The 25,085-nt window shown below is 40.7% G+C and overlaps 1 protein-coding gene across 9 annotated transcripts in view; it reads left to right on the plus strand.

Moving 5' to 3' along the window:
- Window positions 1-25,085, plus strand: part of Dgki (diacylglycerol kinase iota) — a 452,799-nt gene that overhangs the window by 352,036 nt on the left and 75,678 nt on the right. For all 9 annotated transcript variants that reach the window (XM_036180454.1, XM_036180458.1, XM_036180455.1 and 6 more), the window contains 4 exons: window positions 1,409-1,453; window positions 18,874-18,943; window positions 22,173-22,213; window positions 23,023-23,150. In XM_036180454.1, coding sequence (XP_036036347.1) covers window positions 1,409-1,453; window positions 18,874-18,943; window positions 22,173-22,213; window positions 23,023-23,150 — 284 coding nt within the window. The remainder of the gene's footprint in view (window positions 1-1,408; window positions 1,454-18,873; window positions 18,944-22,172; window positions 22,214-23,022; window positions 23,151-25,085) is intronic.

The raw sequence follows: 25,085 nt of genomic DNA on the forward strand, positions 1-25,085 counted from the left end.
GATATAATTGTGGACCAAAAGATATATAGGGATAAATGCCAAAATTTGAACACCAGTGTGAATTAGAAAGTCAGTAAATTTTATAGTTGTGGCTTTGTTTAGCTATTTTTAGTGTGGGTGACTATTTAAAGAATAAAACATCTGTGAACTTTTTAGCATGTAACTTGGGTTCTAATTTAAGTTTAAAGAACCTATAATATCTCAGTTTTCAAAGTAATACTTCATTTTACTGTGGACTGTTACACATTACACCTTAGTAAAACTGGGGTGGGGATTTATAGACTGGGGAGTTGATAAATAGTTAAGAACTTTTGCTGCTCTTACAGAGGACTGTGTTCAGATCCCACCATCAATGTGATATGGCTCTCAACCACCTATAGTTCCAGATCCAAGAGATCTGATATCCTTTCCAGTTTCTAGGAGTACACATGTATGTGTACATATACACAAAGACATACATACATACACATAAATACAGACAAAATAAAGTCTTCTTTAAAAGTGACTCACAATTAATATTATGTCTTTTTTCATTTAAAAAAAATTAATACTCAAGTGACTTAGCATTACTCTCCAGTGGCAAAACACATGTCTAATTAGTTGGCGTTGTTGAAATTCAACTTACCCAAGTTGTTGGCATGCTTATCTTACTAACATTCAACTAAAAGTAGATTTAGTAGGAAAAAATGATCTCAATAAGTAAAGAGAAGTTTCAAAGGTGACATGGGCACAGAGTCAGATGACAAACCCTCTGGGAAGCAGGTGTAAGGACAGAGGTACCCAGGACTGCTGACATCTGTACAGAGGATTAGCATACTCATTAGCAAGGATGCCTGAGGCTTATGACAGTGGTGACAACTTAGTTATCAAACTTTTTAAGGGGAGTCTAGCTTCAGAATCAGCTGGCAAAAGCCCATTTCTTTTCATATCTGTCAACTTGCCCGTTGTGATGACATGGACATGGTCAGTGGTTACCTTTTCTTGATTGATGTTTATGAAAACTCCTGTTTGCCAAGCATCTTGTAAGTATATGGATATATATATATATATATATATATATATATATATTAGGCATTTAAGGTTGCCCAAGAAGATTTCTCTCTAAGCCAGAGAGTTTATATACAAATGAAACTGGATTGCCATTTATTATAATAAAACCACCAGTTGGATATCACTAACCTATAAAACCCTTGAGTTGTAAGATGCAAATGACCCACCTTCTCTCAATCCAAGTTAGTATGATATTATTGTTTCTGGCATGAACTTCATTGGCCAACCTTGATGAATGAAGAAACCTTTGAGATAAGCATGGCGACATTGAATTGGGAGTTCAGTTGGTAGAAATGTGGAATAGCTGTTCAAGCTAACTGTAAGGTGTGGATTTTTTCCCCTCATTTTTTTTCATTAGGACTTGCAGTCAGTTTCTTCTGAGTCACAGAGAGTTCATTACCAGGTAACTCATAATTGCTTCTACTTGTTTCTTTTTTTTTCCAGTCAAATTCCCTCTTTCACTGCATGTGTAAATTAGAGTCCACACGTTATCCTGGAATAGGCTTAATCCATAGAGAACCCCTTGGAGTTGTTATTCTGATTATTTTGCATTTTCCAGATTTTGTACTGATGTAGTCTAGTACAAATCTAGACTGTAGACACTCTCTCAGATAACTTGGAAAAAATGATAAAAATGAAATATATATATATATATATATAAAAGCAAATCTTAACTCAAGCTAGCTCCGCAGAGAATGTGTGTATCAGGTCTCATAAGCACAACACTAGATCAAGGTGGGTTTTTACATATCAGTCAATTATGGTTTATGTTCCATTTGTCTGCTGATCTTTCTGATTTGTTCTTTTTCTAACAATTTCACCCCAGGGCTAGATACTATCCTGGTTCCAGGTGGCTTCCCTCACACCCCGAGAAGAGATTCCCTGCCTCCTATAGCACTGACCCAAAGTTCTATAATATAACCGGCTTCTCCCATTCTTGTCTTCTGGATGGAATCTGATAGGCTCTTATCTCTGGGCTCTTACCCGCCCTCATCAGGAGAACCTCAGTTGTCCCCAGCCCACTTTGGAAGTGCAGTTTCTTCTCTGCTGTCTGACCTTCTTGTGCTGCCCACATCTCCTTATCCATCATTTGATCTACCCAGTTTCTCAGATATGGTATAGGTTTTATGTATAGTTTTCACCCAGACTGTAAGGCAAGCCTACAATTCTCCCTGCTTCTCTTGGAAGCCATTTGCCCTTCCATCCTAGGAGGGCGGTGTGAGGGTCACAACTTTCCAACAACTTCTCCAAATAAAATCTCTGTAGATCATTTTATGAATCCATATGACAGGAATATTGAGTTGGTCACATAATAAGGACACACCAGGAGAAATGCATTTAATTGTGTGGCTACCACATAGTCCACTTCCACAAACCAGGATAGTATGGCATCAATGACACCAGGAGATACAGTCTATGAGTCCACCATGTGTATACAGTCCTTTGCTGACCATTGTCATGAAATACTATTGACTGTGAAAGCCCCCCTTTAGCTCACTTGGGTTTAAGTGTCTAATTTTCTGTACTCAGATAATTCTAGTATGCCATCTTTTATATAAAAACAACAATAGCTACAGTTTAAAGAAGACTTTGAAATTTGTGGCCTGAATAGCAGTATTTCCCTGTTGAGATCTACTCTATACCCTCAGCCAAGGCAGCACATTTATCTTTAGACTAAAGGGGGCAGGGATGACCTTGGTGTTTTTATTTGTGTGTTTATTTCTCTCACATGTTCTACTATTCCAGAATATTCAGTCACATCTGGCTGTGACTGAAAGCAGAAGTCACTTAAAGAGACCCAAAGATAACAAACCACTGAATCACTCTAGGATGCTTTATATCAACATTTTAAAGGAAAATTTATCAGCTTTTATAGACTGGAGCTGGTAGCTAACAGTTGGTATCAGAAATTAGACTGAAGAAAATCTATTGTTTTAACAAAGGTTGTACTTTCCCTCTTGAAAATTTTGAACTTTTGTAATTTTGCCAAAATACTTTAAACACTGATTCGAACTAGTTTTCATGAAACTCATGTACTGATAAGCTAAACTGTCATGTAGGCTATTGTCATTTTGATGTAAGACTCTTGAACATGAGTCTTTTTTAAGCATGGCTTCTTATGTCACTGTGTATCCACACGGATTAGGAGATAAGTGACACTGTAGAATATGATACGGATAGCTGTCTCATTTCCTGTTAAGTAATGACAACATGGAAAATATTAATGATTGTTTTCCAAAGTATTTTTGTACTTTTTGATGAGTTATAGTCAACTCAGACTTTGGTGTCAACATTGTCATGATGTAAATGTCACATCAAAAGCTTTTGTGCATTGAGAATACAGAATAACAAGGATAGTGATCAAGGATGAGTATCAGGCCATCAACAACCTCCCCCTTATCTTGCTGAAATGAAGGAACAGAGAGTAATCAGGGACCTTTGCATGATAAAGAAGTCCAGGATCTTCTCTTTATATGAGTGTGTGTGTGTGTGTGTGTGTGTGTGTGTGTGTGTGTGTGTGTTTACATGTGTGCATCTGAGAGAGAAATGCACAGAGAGAGAATATTCTAGAATTACTCTAGCACAAAGAGGGGTCTCCCAAATAGCAAAGGTGTGCAAGTGGAGGCAAGGGGCTACAGGAAATAAACCTTCACACTTTATTGAGATTTTCAGGACCATTAGAAGGACCACACTGATGAGTCTGTAAGAATCTAAGAACTTTGGTGAGCAGTAATAGGTTGGAAATATAAATAATAAAGCCCACTCAAAATCCCCACCTTGGAGATAAAATGTGGGGAAGTCCTGAGCAAATGAATGGTGCTTGGACCTGCTGGGTTGGGACGAGCTTAGATTATAAAGAGGCCTCACTGCCATTCTGTGTGTCCTTACTAGCCACAGGCAGAACATGAGTGGGGAGAATTATCAGTCACAAAGAGCCATGGATACTGACCCTAGCCACAGAGTACAGGGTGAGGAGAAGGTGGTGCCTAAGAGCCAAGTACAGACTGCTTGGAAGAGTGAGGAAGAGGGTAGAGTGCCAAGTGCCCTTGAGCAGTCTGCTTGCTGACTCCTGCATCTTCCCAAAGTGCAGATGCCACTCCTTTTTATGTAGAACATGACAAAACCACCCAATGGGAAATTTAATACTAAATTTTGTTTCCTGAGTCAGAAGCTTAACATCAGGATATCTAGACTGTCTCAGTAGGAGTTGGTGATGTAGGAGAATAAGCTTTAGGAAACAGGACTGCAAAATGTCTTAACTCCTCTGTAGCTGAAGTTTTCCTTTGTCCTACCTGGCCCATGGTCAGGACAAATCTATCTCACTTGCCAGTCCTGCAGCCACTTGGACCCAAGTAAACACTCAGATGCTTTTATTAATTGAAACTGTTCGGCCATTAGCTCAGGCTAACTATTGACTAGCTCTTACAATTAAATTAACCCATAATTCTTATTTATGTATAGCCACATGGCTTGGTACCTTTTCTCAGTTCTGCCTTCACATCTTGCTTCTCATGGTGGTGGCGGGTGGCAGTGTCTCCTGCTCAGCCTTCCCTTCCGAGACTTCTCCTCTCTCTTTATCCTGCCTATACTATACTTCTTGCCTGGCTACTGACCAATCAGTGTTTTATTTATTAATCAATCAGAACAACACATTCACAGCATACAGAAAGATAGCCCCAGCACTCCTCTCTAATGAAATTTATTATATATGTGAGGGGGAATGAATAAACACCAGTAAGTTAGAACAACTTGGCAGAATCTTGTCAGCCCACTGATGGCTAGCTGGGGTTTTAGTTGACTTTTTTTTTAAGTCAGGAAAACAAACAACAAAATAAAAATAAACCCTCAGAGATGTACATGTGCCCAAGATGCCCTGTTAGTGAGCCACATGGCAGCTCCCACTGCCTACATGGTTCCCTGTTTCCTTGATTTTGTGTCTTCCTTATCCAAGGTTGCAAAGAATGAGCAGAAAAGCATGGAGGCACAGAAAATGACACCTTGCATTAACCTAACAAGGCAGTGTGGGTCACACAAGAACGTGCTGGCTGTTTATGATCTGCTGAAAGGTCCGGCATACATATCTCTAGTGCCAAAATATAAAAAGCCCTTTCATGCTAATGGCATCTGGTGTAACTTGTAACTGCCAAATAGATTGTGTCCAGGTTCATATTTTCTTCAGATTGGCAAATAAACTGGAACTTATAAATAAATTAGACTTTATTTGATAAACAATGCTTCCTAAAGGCCATCTGTCATAAGATAACTCCTTTTCCCCCCTCTTGTTTTAGAAATAATGTCCATTTTTAACCCCAAGTCATGAGGTGAAGATGGGATGGATTGTTTTGGTATAAACTGAAACAAGTTTGCAAGTTAGAATTAATTTATCTGAACCCAGAAAAAGGCAGTGCTTGGGAAGGAACTTCTGTTTGAAGTTTGTTTTCTGTTTGTGTAGATGTATGAATGCCTGCATGTATGTCTATGTACCAGGTGTGTATGTGGTACTCTAATAATTGATGATCAGCTATTGTCATGATTCTTAACTAAGGATGATTTTTGGTCCCAATATGAGACATCTGGCAATGCCTGTAGATATTTTTGGAATCTACTGAGTGGAAGCCAATGGCATCACTAAATATATATGAATACAATGCTGGGGCATCTCCTACAGCAATGCACTACCCATCCTCAAATGTGAGCAGTTTAGAACCCAAGACTCTCTGAGTCATTGTCTTTTACTGGGACATGATGAGGCTCTGTAGTAGATGTGAAGTCTGGGAGAGGAAGGCAGAAGGAGAAAGGAAGAGGAACTGGAAGAAACTGTAGCCAGGAAGAATAAAAACAGCTACAATTATGGCCGGGTATGTTAAAGCCAAGTGTACTTAGGGTTTCAAAAACATTTTTATGTATGCCCTAAGTCTTAGTATTTCTCCAGGAAGGCCCTGTGGACCCTTGAATATTATCAATTTCACTTGAGAAATTATAGTGATTATAGTGTTCAATAGTAAGTGCAACATGGATTTATCCTTTATCTAAAAACCAACTAGCTTCAAAAAATTATGAAATTTCAGGAAAACAGAAGGAACTGGGAAATATTATATTAAGTAAGGTAACCCATGCTCAGAGAGACAAGCACTGATTTGTCGCGCCCGCCTTGACCAGCAAGGATGACGCAACAACGGGACTCTTCTTAATACAGTTTATTCAGACCCTTTGTTAGTTGCGTTGTCTCTCTCTGGGGCAAGCCTCTCCCAGCCCCTAAGTAGGTCTGGGCTACCAACCCCAATCAGCCATGTGGGCACTGTCCACAGGTCCACGCATATGCCAGCGGCACACGAATCCAGCCATAGCCAAATAAGGAGCTGTTTACCACAAAGAGTGTTTGCCATCGGGAAGGCAGAGGGTGGAAGCCAGCGCCATCTTTAGGGTGCGGCTACACGCAGCTCTCTACAGTTCCCCCTTTTTGTTTTACAAAGCAACAGGCAAGAGTAGAGGTCTGATCTCTGCTAAAATGGAACATGTACTAATGTTTGTCCAGGCGTCGTCTACCCAGAGAACACTAGACCCATCTAATACCCTTTTCACAGAGGTGGGAGTTAGGGTACCAACCCACATGCAATCAGACTTGCTCTTCTTGAGGTCAGCGTATCATAACCTCAAGTGCAGTGCGCAGGCCTCGCATCCTGTGCCTAAATATCTTTTAAAGTAGCCAACCAGGCTTGGGGGGACTGTCCTGCATCAATGGCCATAAAGGCTTGTACAATCATGGCTGCATGGCGACGCTGTGAGATCCTAATGTGACAAATGCACCACAAGCATACTAGGGAGGTGAGCACCAGTAAGCCTACTAGGGCTCCTATTCCTGCCCACTCCTTCATGTGATCCATGGCTGTAGCAATCCAGGAAGATAAACCCTCCGCCAGTCCGGTATCCACTCGGGTCGAATTCACCGTGACAATAGCCAACCTCAGCTGGTCCATCAGGTTATCAAACTCTCCGGTCCAATTGCCTAAAAGATAACTAGACAACCTTTTAGATAAGTCTGTAGCAGAACAATTGGAAGCATCCAAATTCAAAAAATTCAGAGTAAATAATGCAAGAGAGAGTCTGTCCTTAGGGGTACGGCCATAGCCTATTCCCCCTTTTTGTTTTTGAAGTAACTCCTTCAAGGAGCGATGAGCACGCTCCACAATGCCTTGACCTTGTGGATTATATGGTAGGCCATGTACAAGTTGCACATTCATCTGTTGACAGAAGGAAGTGAACTTCTGTCTTGTATATGCAGGATCATGTTTTTAACTGTTGAGGCTTACCCCATGCTGCCCAAGCTTCTAAGCAATGAGCAATAACATGAGAGGCTTTCTCTCCTGCCATTGGGGTGGCATGAATGATTCCAGAGCAGGTATCAACAGATACATGTACATATTTGACACGTCCAAATTCAGAGATGTGTGTAACATCCATTTGCCATATTTTTAGGGGGAGCAGACAACGAGGGTTAACTCCTAATCTAGAAGGATGATAAAAAATGACACACTGGGGACAATCTAGTACCACCTTTCGTGCATCCGCACGTGAGATAGAAAACTTTTGTTGTAATGTCCTTGCATTAACATGAAATTCTTTGTGGAAAGCATGTGCTCGTTGTATGGCAGAAGCCACAAACATCCATTCCTGTCTAGTACATTGGTCCACTATATCATTGTCTTTAGCCAATGGACCTGGCAGACTGGTATGTGCGCGGATGTGTTGCACAAAAAAGGGATTCTTACGTTGCCAGATCAGTTTCTGTAATTGGCCAAACAATGAGCTAACAGGGCTAGATTTGATGGGCCCTGCACATTCAAGGCTTTTCAAGGCAGTAACAACATAACTAGAATCTGACACTAAATTAAATGCAAATGGACAAGCCCTGAAAACTTCAAGAACTATTGAAAGCTCCACCTGTTGGGGTGCACCTGGCAAGAATTGATGTTTTACAGGTTCAGTAGAATCCACCATATAAGCACCACAGCCTGTCTTAGACCCATCTGTAAATATAACACTTGCTCCTGGAATGGGCTGGGAAGCAGTTACCTTAGGGAAAACTACAGGATGTTCTTTAAAGAAAGTTAATAGTGGATGTTTAGGATAATGGCAATCTATGTGTCCTGGATAGGTACAACGCAGTATTGCCCAATCATCTATGGCAGCACATAATACCTTGACTTGAGTAGAATCATAAGGAACAACTAGCGTTTGTGGTGATGTTCCAAAATATTGTAAACATTGCTGAATACCCTTGTTGCGCAAGTAATGCTACAGCAGTAGTATAATACTCAATTGATTTTGCAGGTGAGATTTTAGTATAAATCCATAACAAGGGTCCTTTTTGCCATAAAATTCCCGTAGGTTGTAACTGGGTAGGCAGAATGCACAGGGTAATATCATCATTATTTTGCACTCTTTGAAGAAAAGCCCTTTGTAACCTATCCTCTAATTTTGTTAAGGCTTCTCGGGCTGCATTGGTTAGTTGCCTCGGTGAATCCAAGGCTACATCTCCAATCAGAATATCATATAATGGTTTTAATTCATAATTGGCCATTCCTAAACTTCCTCTTATCCAATTTATATCTCCTAATAATTTCTGAAAATCATTCAATGTGCAAAGATGATCCTTCCTTAACTCTACCTTTTGTGGCATGATATGATGATTAGTTATTTTAGAGCCAAGATAATTGACATTGCTCTGTTGCACCTTCTCAGGGGCAATACAGAGTCCCTTTTGTTTTAGCAGTTCTACAAGTGAGCTATATGTTTCTTGAAGAATGCTCTCCTCTTTAGTTGCTAACAGTATATCATCCATATAATGGAGGCATTTCAAGCCAGGAAAACGTGCTCTCAAGGGTTCTAAAGCAGTAGCTACAAACAATTGACACATAGTAGGACTGTTGGCCATGCCTTGTGGCAATACAACCCACTGATATCTTTTATCAGGTTCCTCATGATTAGTGGACAGTAAAGTGAAAATGAATCTCTCACTGTCTTTGCTATTTAGCGGAATGGAAAAGAAGCAGTCCTTAATATCTACCACAATAATAGGCCAATTTTCAGGCAAGGCTGACAGCAATGGAAGGCCATGCTGTACGGGTCCCATAATTCTCATTTGCTCTTTTATAGCTCTAAGATCATGTAACAATCTCCATTTTCCTGATTTCTTCTTGATGACAAATATGGGTGTATTCCAGGGAGAAAGGGAGGGTTTAATGTGCCTTTCCTCCAATTGCTCTTTCACTAATTGATATGCAGCATGTAATTCCTCAGAGGAGAGTGGCCACTGAGGAACCCACACTGGCTCCTCCGTTATCCAGGATATGGGAATGCCCTCCTCAGCGGCCCCTAGGAAAAACCCAACCCTTGTTTGGGTTTCCTAGGTACTGTTTGTACTGGCTCCTTTCGGCCTTGTAAAAATTTTCCCAGGCCAAAATCAGGATGACACCCCATGTTTTTCATAATATTTTTAGATTCTTTGGAATATTCATTACTCAATTGAAAGCCCATGGATTTCATAAGATCCCTCCCCCAGAGGGACACTGGAAGTTCAAGAACATAGGGTTGCATAACGCCAGAGTGACCTTCTGAATCTTGCCAATTTAACAAATTTGCACTAATATTGGGAACACTGGCATAATCCAATCCCTGCAATGTTTGTGAGGAAGCCTGTATAGGCCAACCTCGAGGCCAATCTTTGCTAGCTATGATACTGAGATCTGCTCCTGCGATCCGCTCCAGTATCCAAATCTAGGTCTCTTTTCAATTTCTCCCAGGAAGGCACTGTGAGGCTTCCTGAAATTGCAAACCAAGGAGCAACTACATCACACTCTTGCAGAAACCGTTCTAGGGTGTGTTTTTTTATTTTCAATTTCTTAGAGAGAAGCAGCTCGTTAAGAGCCAGAAAAATTGGGTGTGAGGAGGAAGCGCCCATGTTAGTATATCTTTTGTTTCTCAATTTGAGAAGTTTCTGGGAGGTTTCTCGGAGCCTTTATGGAACAGCCCCAGCCTTCCGGTTTCACTTGTTTGTTTTGTTATTTAAATTACCCGCCCGCTATAGTCGCTGAGCAGGTTTTACCTGCTTGTTTTGTTATTTTAATTACCCATCCACTTTGGTCGCGGCTCTACTGAATTACCCGTCCACTTTGGTTGCAGCTCTACTGAATTACCCGCTTTTGTCGCGGATCCTCAATTTTTTTTTTGAGGACTTACCGGTATACCGCCTGACTGTAAAAAGTTCTGAGTCCCACGGAGAGATGTGGGAGTGTTCCTGTACGTTCGTTTCTTCGTTTCCCCATACGGGCCACCACTTGTCGCGCCCGCCTCGACCAGCAAGGATGACGCAACAATGGGACTCCTCTTAATACAGTTTATTCAGACCCTTTGTTAGTTGCGTTGTCTCTCAATGGGGCAAGCCTCTCCCAGCCCCTAAGTAGGTCTGGGCTACCAACCCCAATCAGCCACGTGGGCACTGTCCACAGGTCCACGCATATGCCAGCGGCACACAAATCCAGCCATAGCCAAATAAGGAGCTGTTTACCACAAAGAGTGTTTGCCATCAGGAAGGCAGAGGGTGGAAGCCAGCTCCATCTTTAGGGTGTGGCTACACGCAGCTCTCTACACTGATTGTTCTTCCTTGTATGTAGATCCTAGCTTCTAGTTGCTTAATTGGTGTGCCTGGGCAGGAGTAAACATAGATAAAGGCCAGGAAACTAGAAATGGGTGTGGGAGAAGAAGTTTGAAGGGAAGGAAATGGGAAAAAAATAGAACAAAGTGGAAGGGTGGAGCATGGAAGCCAAAAGGGTACAGTGAGGAATAGGGAGATGAGAAAGGAGAAGTGCTGGGAGAATCAACCAAAATAAAATATGCATGAAAATGTAATTTAGAAACAAGTTCCCTTGTAAACTAGTTTTAAATAAAAACATAAAATTAAAATATTTTTAAAAAGAGAAAGTGAATATATAGATTGTGGAGAAGAAAGAGTGAATGGGTAAGAAATGTTTAAGAGAAAGGTGATCATGGGCTAGACCTTATTAAATGAAGCAGTGATTCCCAGTTCAAATGACTTCTGTTCAATTTTTATCAAAGATGAATTTCATTCACATTGAAGGTATAGTTAAATGCTAGGTGAATATTGCCTAATTGGATAACCTACTGGAGTGTATAACAGGGATGCTGTGTGCGTTAGTTATGCATAATTGAATATAAATTAAGAGCAGCTTTTGCATATGCTTGCCAAGTAGTAGTTCAGAGCAGAACTATATTAATTATATCTAATTAATTCTAGGTGGCTTTCAGAAACACATGAACACAGATGCATTTCTATGATATTAAATTCTGCCTGAGAAATAATACCTAGCCCCTTGTTTTCTTCTTCTTCTTCTTCTTCTTCTTCTTCTTCTTCTTCTTCTTCTTCTTCTTCTTCTTCTTCTTCTCTTCTTCTTCTCTTCTTCTTCTTCTTCTTCTTCTTCTTCTTCTTCTTCTTCTTCTTCTTCTTCTTCTTCTTCTTCCTCAAATCAGAGTCATTGTCCACATTGCATTGGTGGACAGCCATAAACCCAGCATTCCTGTCTGCCAGCACCTGATGAGGGCATGGTGAGGTATTTACCTGATGGAAATGCATTGCACACAATGGGCTGATCATGAAAGCTGTGTTAAGCCAAAATTGCAGTTTCTTTGGTGTTACCCTCTTCTATCATCACTGTCCTCAGGTATCTTCTGATTGTCTGTCTGAGTAGAAGACAAGGATTGCACTCCTTCCCGTGAGGTCATCGTTTACTGAGAATATCCAATAGAAGCTGTTTCAGGACCATGGCTTAAGTTGTAAATTCCTCTTTGGCAATATACTTCCTTCATTCTTGCTCCATTTTTCACCCCTCCAACATTTATTTGTCTTTGATATCATGAAGGTTCTTTTGATAGTTCCTTGGGCTTTTCTAAGTGAGCCATTCATGTTGTGTTGTCTACAAAGGTGTATAATCTTGGCTTCTGTTAGTTTACAGACTACACACACAGCCAGAATCAGGCTTAGCTTCACCTCCCTCCCTCATATACTCCATAGGATAGCACTTGGTTGGTGTGATGCCTTTCCTACCTTCCTAGTGTCTATGTAGAATTAAACCCATTAGATGGATGCATAAATATACATATGCAAGTTTATTGTTAAAAGAAAATGAATTTGCATTCCTTGTGCACTCACTATGCATATTACAGCACAACTGTTCTTATCATATGGCCTGTTTCTCATCATAGTGCACCATTGCTGTTATGCCTCGCTGATAAATGAACTTTTAGCTCATTCTTTTCTTTTCATTGTATATTTTAGCACTCTCTGGATAAACATTTAGGTGATAGACAGGTGTTACATTGTTTTGTGAAAAATATTGCGATAAACATCATGAGATGAACATATAGCAAGCAGGAGTCCAATTGTCGAGAAAGAGGAGGGACTGTAAGAGTGTGAATTGTTGAGACCAAGATTGGAAAAGCACAGGGACAAATAGCCAAACTAATGGAAGCACATGAATTATGAACCAAAGGCTGTGGAGCCCCCAGCTGGATCAGGCCCTCTGGATAAGTGAGACAATTGAATAGCTTGATTTGTTTGGGAGGCACCCAGGCAGTGGGATCCTGACCTGTCCTTAGTGCATGAGCTGGCTGTTTGGAACCTTGGGCTTACTCAGGGACACTTTGCTTAGCCTGGAAGGAGGGGACAGGACCTGCCTGTACTGAATCCACCAGGTTTAAATGAATCCCCAAGGGAGTCTTGGCCCTGGAGGAGATGGGAGTGGAGGGGAGGGGCTGGGGAGAAGGTCGGGGTGGGGGTGGGAGGGGGGAGGACAGGGGAACCCATGTAAAATTAAAACACAAATATAATAAATTAAAAAAGGAGAAAAAATTGCTAAAATTGGCCATACTTGTACAGGCCCTAAGCATAATACAAGTATAGTATGTATCCAGAAAGTATAGTGGATAGAACTCTCTTTGAATGAATGTGGTCAGTTCCTTTCCTCTGGGAGTGTTTCCTCTGTGAATTCATTGATCACCATATTCTATGGTACTCTCAAGCAGCAGGGTCCATGGAAAGGAAATCGACAGGGAATGCGAGTGCAGAATTTGAGAAGGAAGGATCTTAGTTACCAGGAATGATTTGTCTGACAAGAAGCAAAGAAGATTAAGTTGACTGTTAATAATGGCTGAATCTGTGGCCATTAGTGTTAGGTAGTACTAGAAGGAAAGTCTTCATACCCATCAGGATCCTTCTAGAATTTTTTTTGTCTCCAGATTTTGCTTAAACTGTCTAGGGGGTTCTCTTTCAGATGTGACATTTCCCAACTCTCAAAACTTCAAATAGCTCTAAGTCCCCAGGAAACTAAAATGTACCACATAAGATTACAAACTCTCAAGCAAAAGAGGTCTATGGGCTCCATCACTTGGTAAGTGGGGATCTGTAAATAGTTTACTTAAATTATCCAAAGAGTAATTCTTGATATATTTCAGTACTTCAAACCATGGTTCTTCATTTCTGGCCAGATCTTGGGTGCAAATGGAGGTTCAGACAGAGCGGCAGTATGAATGGCAGGAGAGGAAGGTGGGGGTATGATTGTACAGTCTTCTTAATAACAAAGTGAGTATCCTGCACATGAGCCTTAAAAGTCAACCTATTTAATGAGATGTACCTATATTCCCCAATAAAATCTGTGAGCAGATTGTATTATCCAGGTAGGGCAGTTTTGTGAGACTTAAAGATTCAAATTGTAAATTTTGGTAATACATATTGCTGAGAGAGCATTTCCCCATTAAAAAATATTTGTTATATGGACTAGTAATAACTCCAAATAGCCTCCATTTTATTTCATTTAGAGCCATCAAAGGATATATATGTAAATCCAGGTTTTTGGAAAATAATTGGGGGCATAGGAAGGGGGGCTCCCTATTAAAGAAATAAGATAAGTCACCAGCCTCTGAAATTCTCCAGAGATTATTGGATATTTTCTAGATAGCTGTCGTTTCCCATCTTTCAATGCTGGATAATGGAGATGGCTCAGTGCCGAAGCTGTAGGTGGAGGACCAAGAAGAGAAGGGAGGAACCAGAAGGGAAAGAGTCAGCAGCTGCCTGTCCTCCTTGATGCCTTGTCAGTCAGCTCAGGAGAATTGGACCAGATGGTTCTGGATGGTGTCTGTTGGCAAGGCCCAGTCATCCATCTGCTCCAGAACTGTTTGAAATCTGCTGCCTCAGACCAAAGACTTTAGCCATACATTTCATACTTAGAAGGGAAGGGCTTTATGAAATGTGAGCTGAGCCTTGTGTTTCGCTCCTAATTTATGTCCTCTGCTGACTCTTGATTCTTTTGGCTGCAGACTTAAAAATCTTTCACCCTACATTTGTGGATTTGTAGCAATAGCCAGGAAATAAGTTTAAACCATAATTAAAATGCCCTTCCTTTTGGAAAAGAAATTGAAACTTGGTATATTGGCTGCACAGGAATTCCCAGAGTAGATCCACATGAGAATGAGGAGAGCATTCAGTTTAGAGGTCATCTTGTTGGGGTTGATGTGCCAAACTTCACTGTTTATAGCCTCTAAAAGACATGTCTTATAATTTGATGTATTTAATTAATAAACATTTAAAAATCAATTGCCATAATAATCATTTTATAGTTATGTAACAATTGGCTAACCATGTCAGCACAGGAGAAGTTGATTTTTGTAAAACTTACGTATCCAATAAGCAGAATGATGTGTGATGGGAAACAGAAACAGTAGACACTGTTCAGAAAAGCTTTGCTGTCAGTGATAGGTGACAATTGCCTTGGAGATTGATGCCCCTTTTTCTTTTTAAGTAATTCACATACCCTTCAGAATGTACAAAGAACTGTGAGGTGGCTGGGTGAGGCAAGCCTTGAAAGAACCAACAAACAGCATGGTTTCAGCCTTTGTTTAGTGCCATGCTTCCTTCGTGTCTGTTCAGAGACATTTCCTGCTTTTCTTTGAGTTTTCTTCACCTGAGCTCTACTGCACAGGTGCGTCAGTGTGCCAAGGCAGCACCATGCACAGGTCTGCCTGGGAATATAGCCATTGAGCTCTCTCCCCAGCCCTCCACATGCACATTTAAAAAAAATAGATACTTTGATTTCAGTATATATCTAGAATATATTAATTACATTTTCTTTGGAATGCTAATGACTGTGGCATAAGACCTCATTATGCTAATAGCTGTCCTTTTATGAGCTCACTTAGAGAGAATGCAGACCTGTTTCAAGGCAGCATCCCAGAGAAGTTAGGTCTCTATATTTATTTCTCTAACAGCTTCCCCAATTCAGCTAAATCTTCATTTACCAAGCAAGTATTCCATTTTCCTTTCAGTAAAATTGATTTATTACCACAGCTCTTTATATTGTCATTAATGATGTACTATTCAACTTCATTTATTAAGGCTCTATTGTATTCAATCTAAATCTTTCCTCCTTTAAAAAAAATAAGGACAATAAAGGAAACTGGAGAGGTGGATTAATGGTTAAGAGCACCAGGTTCAATTCCCAGCACCCACATAGCATCACACAATTGATTGTAATTTCAGTCTCAAGGGATCTAATGCTCTCTTCTGGTCTCCATTGGCACTAGACATGCACATGGTGCACAGAAATACATGCAGGCAAAACACCCATACACATAAAATCAGTAGAAGCAATTAAAAAAATTTTAATGACTATCTATAGAACCTAAGGCTCTAACATGAATACATTGGAGGGACTATGATGGGAATGAGCACAAGGACCACTGACTCCTTCTAGGACAGAAACTGATTCAACTTCCCACTAAGGGAATAGCCACAACTTTGGACTGAATCACCTGCAACTTGGAAACAGCAGTTCCTGCTTTTGAGTCTTCAGATGTTTTAAGGTGTTTCTACTGACCCACATATTCTTTTTGTGTGGAGTTTCCTTTTACCTAAATTTTGGATTGTTTAAATTTAAATTTTAGATTAGTTTAGCATTTCAGGAATCTGAGATTACTTTGATAATCTGTAGAAAGATGAGTTCATCTCTCCTGGAAAATGCATGTACACATGGGCCTGCCAAATTCACACAAAATTTTCACAAGTTTTCTTACATATATTTGGGCGTGGGGCAGGGAGCACAGTGCGTGTCCTTATCTTTTAAAAATAGTAAGTCAAGTACGTCCATACACTTTCTGTTGAGTGTTGTTTACAGAAAATAGTACTAAGACTCAGAAAGCACCCTGGGTGTCTGAGCCACTTTATTCTTTAAGGAGATAGTTATCTTTGCTTAATGTCTTTATTAGTTTTCACAGCTACCAATAAACATTTCAAATCATTTCAGATTTCTTGGCATAGAGTTATATTTTTCTTTTACCCAAACCTACGAGGTGTTGGTAGCATAACACACTTTATAAAAATACATTAAGAACCTTAAGTTTCTTTAGATACAGCTGTCACATGTCAAAATACAATTCTCAAAGCATTAAACACAGTTCTCATAAACATGGCAACTGAGCAAATGCCAGGAGATTTCATTTAGCTCAGCCGGCGAGTTGACAAAGCCAGCTCGAGATCTGCATCGATAGCTTTAGCAAATCAGCTGCATAAAGATCCATTTTTGTGACAGCCTGGAGAGAGGCCAGTGACGACTCTATCAGTTCTTGGATTTATAGAATCTATTTGAGCAGAAAACTCTGTCTAGATACGGTTTCTGGTAGCAAAATGGATCTCTTTTGCCCTGCCCAAACCCGTGGTTCTTCACCATGCATCAGACTCATCTGAATGGCATGTGAAGCAGATTGCACCCCACTGCAGCCTTCTGCAGAGCTGCAGTCTCTGTTTCTAACAAGCGCCCACAGTGAGGCACTGGTGGGAGAGCCTCCCTCGGGAGGAAGTCCAGGTGGCCTCTGATGGGCTCTTGTCATTTCTCCAGTACCATTTCCTTCCTTGTCTCATCAGGATATACCAGGCCATCCACACTTGGCTTCCATTGCCAAGACTACCTCAGTCTCAGCACATCTGTCTTCCACACATGTTCCCTGTCATTGAAACTTTTACATCTTCAAGAATAGTCAAGTTCCCTGTATCTCCCCTACAGAGGCCTGGTCGTCAGTACTTGGGCCATTTCTGTCAGTGAGTTCAGGTTTCCTCCAGCCATTATTAGAAGAATCCAAGACGCGTTGTTGTAAACTGTGAGCACCCCTCCCCAGGAGTCATGAGTGAGCACCTCTTCAGAGGAGTGCGTCTTCACTTTCACACATCTGGAAGCATGAGGAGACAATCCTCACTCTTCTCCCCTGCTTCCAGGCCCCAGTGTGCTCTTCTGTCCCTGTAGTTTACTCTTGACAAAAGTAAAGAAGACCTGGAGGACACTGGAGGACACCAACAGACTTGCTAATGGACTAGGGGTCCCCAACACTAGACAAAGAACTTGAGGCAGCCAAGGAATGCTGAGAGCCTAAGAAATAGTTGGCTCTGTGTATCAGGCCCCAAATTGGTTATTTGTACCAAATGGTCACCCCTGAAATTATATACCTACAAGTAACATCATATGCATTGAACAGATTATATTTATCATTAGTTGAAGAAAAAGAGGCCAGAGGCCATGAATTTATTAGAAAGCAGAGAGGGGGAACACATGGGAACAGCTGGAGGGAGAAAAGAGAAAGGGAAAAAATGATGTAATTATCTTTTAATTGTGAAAAATTTAAAAAGTAAAAAAACAAAAACTTCAATGACTCCAAGGAAGTGTGACGACTCAGAGTGTTAACTCAGGAAGGTGGGGGTGCTCTTGGCACTGTCTGGGAAGATTCTGAAGAATTGGTTTCTAGGGATGATCAAAATGTGTACCTGGGGGTGTCCCTGGAGAGGGACAGGATGCATGTGTTAGGAGTTTAGTGGGGCAAAGAAGGGATGACTAAGAAAACCATCAGGAGATGAAGTGGGATCAATTGAGGGACATTTGCTTTTAGAGAGAGGAAGCCATTGCAAAGAGAATGATGAGGTCAAGAGTAGCAGAGTGGGTTTTAATAATCTGACAGAAAGGAAGTTTCTCGGGAAGATGGAGGTGACTAGAAAATGCTTAATTTTGGAGAGGAAATATTTTAGTCTCAAACTAGAAGAAAGAATACATTTATATCAGATGGCCTTTGGATCAAGTAAGATTAAGTATTGGCCATCTTTGGAGCAAGAATCCTAGAGAATGCTAAGATAGAGGTGCATATTACTAATGGGTCAGTGGGACAGACAAGTTTTCCAAAGGACACAATTATTCTTTTCTTTCCTACCAACCTGTACTCTTGGATGGGCAGGGCTAAGGGCAGAGAGACAGACCCAATACAGCATGAACTGGGGTTTCTTTCTGCATAGCACCTGCTCCCCAAGTCCTCTGGAGACCCACCACTACCTATACATGGCTTTTCATGTCTCTTACATGCTGTAAGTCTTGTCTGACTGGTGGAGAAAGTTCAGACATTTCCCATTTTATCTGTGTTCATCCCTTTTACACATATAGAGAATGAAACATAATTCAGGCCACTTCTCCGTTTCACAAAGGGCAAGAAAGTAATGCACTTTCTCCAGCGGAAGTGGGCCTCTACAGAGGTCCCTTCTCACTCTGGGAGGCAACAGTGGAATCTCTCCTAGAACTTTTGTGTAGGAGTTGCTCTTTGCTCTAGTATTTTCTTGTGAAAAGACTGCTTACCTCCCAGTATGTGGAGTGGAAGGAAGGGGAGGCGGTGCAGCTCCTCCTGTCATTCAAATGGAACCATGAGAACTTGTGTGTCTCTTTCTAGGACCAAGAACCCTCCTTCCCCAGGGCGCTCTCAGCTCAGAGGTTGTCCCCTCGGTGGTGCTTCCTAGATGGTGAGTGTTTGGGGACCTGGCTGGGCCTGAGCTGGGGAGGCAGCAGGAGAAGGTATGACTGTCACAGCAGCTCTCCACAGAGTTTGTTCACAAAGCCTTCCTGTGATTGCCATTTACATTTCAATGATGTAGACTTGCTGATGTCATTGGCCCTTTCCTGGAGTAATTTCCCTCAAAGCACCTCAGCATCAAATTGTTTAAACTGACATTTTCCCTTTATCATTTAATGTTATCTTTTTCTTAACCATCTTGAGTGCCTACCTCAGATTACTGCGGGCCAGAGACTACAGTCTGTAATCACAAAATGGATATTAATTCCTGAATTATTTCCGTACCCTGGAATGTTCATATTAGTTTTATAAGGCTGTCACTTCAGTATAGTACATACATTTGTGAGAAACTGAGAGTTTCACTTGTATCTGTAACTTTTCTGCTGAATGTGACCTATTGCACACATAATGGGGTTAGTTACCATGTGATCATTTAATGAGTCTGCTTGCTATCTCATGCGTTATTCACTTTACTAGATGTTGTTGAATTTCAATTTTCCACCTAATTATCTATACTGCAATACATCTTCATCTCTATATTCCTGCTAGCACCCAATGTAGCTAACTGAAGTTTCTATTGTTTGCACGGAGACAGTTTCCTTGATGATACCTTTTTGTTTATTAGTGTGTCCATCTGAGAAGATGCAAGGGGTAGAGGTAGAGTCCATATGGATTAGTGCACAAGGTCATTTGCATCTACCAAATCTAGCACACATCAACTAGGATACAGGCTTCCATTCCTAACTCAGCTGACTGATTACTTCCAATTCCTGTCAATCTATAGCAGTGGGAAGCACAATCATTTCTCACTCCCAGAGTCACTCCCAGGGAAGCAGTATGTATCTAAGGGAATAAAGTATTTATACAAGTAATTATGTTCCACATATAGGCTTAGATAAAACTGTATTATGGGTAAAGGTTTTAGCTGTGAAACTGTTTTTGCTATATGAGAGTTCTATCGTAAACCTTTCTTCATTGTTTCAAGCACTTGTTTTTAATTTTTTTAAGTAAGCATACAAAATGATATGTTTATGTATTAAAAAATCCTTTATGATCAATTCTTGGTTGATATCAAGGCTGAAGTCAAAGCTGAAAGAAGAGAGAAGAAGTCCTACTTGGACTGTATTGCTTTAGACTTAGGTTGTAAGCAGGACTTTGATTCTCTTATTTCTGAGTCTAGTTTTCTTCAGAGAGTTAGTTACTTTTTTCTGTTTTAATTGAAAATAGATTCTTCCTTATACAATACATCCAGACCAAGTTTCCCTTCCCTCCACTCGTCCCTGCCCCCCCCCCACCTACCCTCTCCCTGGATCCACTCCCCCTCCATCATCCTATCAGTAAAGAATAGGTCTCCAAGGGACAAAACAAAAACAAAAACAAAACAAACAAACAAAAAAGACAAGGCAAAAACTCTCATGTCAAGGCTAGACAAGGCAACCCAAGAGGAGAAAAAGAGTCCTAAGAGCAGGCCAAAGAGTCAGAGACACCCTCTCTTCCATTGTGAGCAAAACACCAAGCAACAGCTATAACATATGCACAGAGGACTTGGTGCAGGTCCCTGCAGCCCTTTGCTTGCCGCTCTAGTCTTCATATGTGCCTTGCTTCGTTGATTCGGTGGGCCATGGTCTTCTGGTGTCCTCCATCCCCCTCCAACTTATGCAATCCTTCTGTTCCCTCTTCTGCTGAATTCCCTGAGCTCCGAGGGGAGAGACAATGGAGACCTCCGATTTAGAGTCTCTGTCTTCATAATGTCTGGCTTGGGTCTCTGTACCTGCCCCCATCTGCTGCTGGAGGAAGCCAGAGTTATTTTTTTAAGTTTGTGATTATGAGTAAATATTTGCATCCTTTTCTCTGTTATGCTCTATATTTTTATTGCTTTTGGTATGATTTGTAAAAACTCTCATATTTGGGTTCTGTTAGATTTAAGTGAGGAAACACATAGTTTTTTTTTGTTGTTGTTTTTTTTTTTTTAAGAAGAATCAATTAGCTTCAAAAACACCCTATGTTTTACTTCAGAAATTTTCTTTTTCAAACCACAGATGCATCCCAATCCCATTTAAGGACTGCTTAAACATTCATCTTTGTTTTGTCATTTGGCTTCCTTCAGACCTGTCTCTAGGGGCAGAGTGTGGGAAGGAAATGATTTCTTTTCGGCCACATGTGGTCTCTGGCCTGCATCTTCAAGTTGTTTTCCAAAATGAGAGTCACATTCCTGGGACATCTATCTGACTACAGTCTCTTTTCTAGGTTTATTTCCTTAATAAGATATTAAGCCCTCCCCTCTGTTAAAGCCCTGGGCTAGTTCCTGGAGACAGAAGAGAAGAAATGAAAGAGAACCTTTTAAAGATGCAGGCTTAAGTCTCACAGTCAGCTTTGAAGACAGTCTCTGTAAAGGGTTTAAGCAAAACGACAGTGGATATGGGGTTTAGGAGCAACAGACTTTCTGCTGTAGGCATTTGGGATGGAGGAAAGTTTTGTTATGAGGAGCCCACCAGAGATGACCACTCAGACCCAGTACATATAGCCAATTGAAAGCCTTTATTCCAGCCAACTGGGACTACACTTAGGTGTTCAAGATCTAACTGTAGCCCCAAGTATCGAGAGCACAGGGTTTTTGAAGGCCCCAAACCACATCCTAGTGTCTCAGTCAGGAACTGCAGGGAGGACTTTGTATAAGCAAGCAATGTGGCAGAAGCAAAGATAAGCAGTTAGCTGGAGGTGGGCGTTCTGCACAAGCAAGCAATTGAACAGAAACTGAGATAATAAGTTAGCTAGGACATCTTGACCATGGGTTCCTAGAATGGAGTTAGTTAATTTTCCATGGATTCTCTATGAAGGAGAACAAATTCTAGTCAAACCTGAAATGGCCTCAGCAAGAATTCAAGATGGACGGACCCCTGCACTGTGTGCCCCATCACAGTTTCACAGAGACTGAAGCATTTGAATTATTGTTTAAGCATAAGTGAGATGAAGGGAACAGTGCGGCTGGAAGGGCTGAGGAGCAGTGGAAGAGCAGTGGCCCAAACATAGAAGTGATGGTTTTTTAGTAACTGATTAGGGACTGGACACCTATGTAACATGTTTGTTACAAAGGTTATGATTGATAGTGCAGCAGCAAGGTGCAAATCTGATGACAAGCATGAATGACTCCAAATGCCTTGTATATTTTTTTCCCTTAGCAACTTCTGCTGACCGCTTTTATCGAATAGACAGATCTCAGGTAAGTTCTTTCCAGGTATTTATGAAAGTGAAACATCTCCAAGTCAGTGCACTTACTATGTTGGTAGCTGGTCTCACAGATTTTGCTAATGAAAAGATTAAAGCATCCCCAGATTATAGGATAGTGTTTATAATCTAAGCCACAATGCTTTTTCTCTGCATTTGTCTTATGACTCATGGGCTCAATGAAATGGATATTGAAAACAGATAATAACTTAAATTACACCTATTATCACAGTCCTGCACTCTAAGTCTTCATTTATATGGGTATTTGTAAATCTGGCCAAAGTGAAGCTTACATATTTTAAATGCATTTTGGTTTAGACAACTTAGATTTTCCCCCATATTTAATAATGAGGGAAAATTATGTTTATCCAAGTCTAAAAACTCCTCCCAGTATTGAGATTGCCCTGGAAAAATACTACACAGTGTTGAACTATTGCAAACCAAGTCTTTCTTAACCATTGCCACTTAGCTCTGGCTATATCCTGGGGCAGAAGTCCGAGCTGTCATGTCCTTGTACTAGACCAGATGGCATGTCAGATGCCAGATCTTACACCATCTGGGAAGTAGCAGGGGAAAGGTCATTTCTGGTTCCATCTAACAAGATCCTGGTCAGGTGTGACTCCTAAACCAGGGCGGTTCATCTCTCCCATTGTCCTCTGTCTGCCACTCTGTTAATTTAGGGAGGATGGCAGATGCCCAAGCTTCTGGTGAAACTGTGGAACTCTTTGGTGTATCACACAGTTCATTCCCTATTCTGAGGGTGTTGATGTCAACATCATGACAGCCTTGTTTTTTCTCCCTTAGGAACATTTGCACTTTGTAATGGAGATTTCTCACGATGAGATTTTTATTCTGGACCCAGATATGGTGGTGTCACAGCAGGCAGGGACACCTCCAGGAATGCCTGACCTGGTGGTTGAACAGGCTTCGGGGTGAGTATTTCTCCTCACTCAGTGCTAGCATTGGCTGGCTGTGGTGTGACCTCTATATCTATCTCCTTTGGCTTTGGAATTGATATTCTAAAACATTTGGAATTCAGATTTATTGATGTTTCCTTAAAGTAAGATGTAGCAGCTAGTTCTGTAAGGCTATCTTCTAAATGGCTGTGTAGGAATCCTCCTGCCCAGCCAGTCTCTTACCTTGTCTGAACCTGCTTTACTATTGCACAGCCTCTCAATATGGGGGTTTTATTTAGTGTGTTATCCGGATGAAATGTTGACATAAGTGATTTAATCCTGTTCTTTTTGTCTTGTTTCTAAATTGCTTGACACAAAGTATCTAGATTGTTTCTGTCACTCTTGTATTATTCCTCTTCCTTAATAGTGACTTAATTCTCTTGAGTATTTTTCCCTCATCTGTGACTACGCATAATAGTATCACTTCATCTTAGTCAGGGTTTCTATTGCTGTGACAAAACATCATGACCAAAAAGCAAGTTGGAGAGGAAAAGGTTTATTCAGCTTACATCACATTGCTGTTCATCACTGAAGGAAGTCAGCACAGGAACTCCAACAGGGCAGGATCCTGGAGACAGGAGCTGATGCAGAGGCCACGGAGGAGTGCTGCTTACTAGCTTGCTCTCCATGACTTGCTCAGCCTGATTTCTTATAGAACCCAGGACCACCAGCCCAGGGATGGCACCACCCACCATGAGCTGGACCCTCCTCATGAATCACTAATTGAAGAAATGCCTTACAGCTGGATCTCATGGAGGCATTTCCTCAGCTGAGGCTCCCTCTCTGATGACTCTAGCTTGTGTCAAGTGGACACACACAACCAGGCAGCACATCACCTACTCAGAGAATTGGTTTTAGTGTAGATGAATTGACATAGACAAAGTACTCAGAAGACTTTTGTCACTAGTAGACATCGTGACATATTACATCATTTCATACTGACTCTACCAATCAGGTTCTGTGATTGTCCTAAATCTATAGATAAGAAAATTGAGGCTCAGAGTTATATTGCTTGCATAATCCTGCATATAAAATAAGCAAAAAACCTGAGATTTAAGCAGCACATTGTTTTTCATGCAGATTCTGTATTTTGTTTTAGCTAAAATAGGTTTTATTTTTTGGTTACTTTTTTTTTCATCTTTTGAGACAGGGTTTCCCTGTGTAGTTTTTGTGCCTGTCCTGGATTTCTCTCTGTAGACCAGGCTGACCTCAAACTCACAGAGATCCACTGGCTCTGCCTCCCAAGTTCTGGGATTAAAGGCATGCACAACCACTGCCTGGCTGGCTTTATTTTTTGTTTTTTTTCATATGATAAGAAAAGTTGTTCCATTTTATAGACATAATTTTTCCCCTCAGTGTTTTTTTTCTTTTTTCTTTTGGTTACTATCAAAGTGCTTAATGATTGTTTGCATATGGTTTAAATAAGCAGATATTATCCCCCCCCATTTAATCAGCAGTAAAGAAAAAATATACAAGATACTGTACTAAAATATTATTTGAGAGGTTAGACAGATGGCTCAGCAGTTAAGAACATGCACTGTTCTTGCAGAGGGCCTGGGTTCAGTTCCCAGTACTCATATTGTGTATTCATGCCACCTACGTTCCAGCTCCAGGGAATCTGATTCCTTCTTCTGGACATTGTGGTCACTTACACTCACATGTGTACATACCCACACATAAATACACACTCTACATCTAAATGAAAAATAAAATAAATCTTTAAAAATATTTGAGAATGATTCAAAATTGAAAAGTAGTAGAAAAGTATAAAAAAGCATTCCCACATAACATAGAAGTTTCTAAACCAAATGCCACTACAGTTACCATATTCATAGTAGAATCACAATGCCTTGTTTGTGGTGAGTTTACTAAAATGTCATCTTGTAAAATGTCTAAGTTATTTAAAAATAT

This window comes from Onychomys torridus, chromosome 3 (assembly GCF_903995425.1).
Source record: "Onychomys torridus chromosome 3, mOncTor1.1, whole genome shotgun sequence".
NCBI classification, from domain to species: Eukaryota; Metazoa; Chordata; class Mammalia; order Rodentia; family Cricetidae; genus Onychomys; species Onychomys torridus.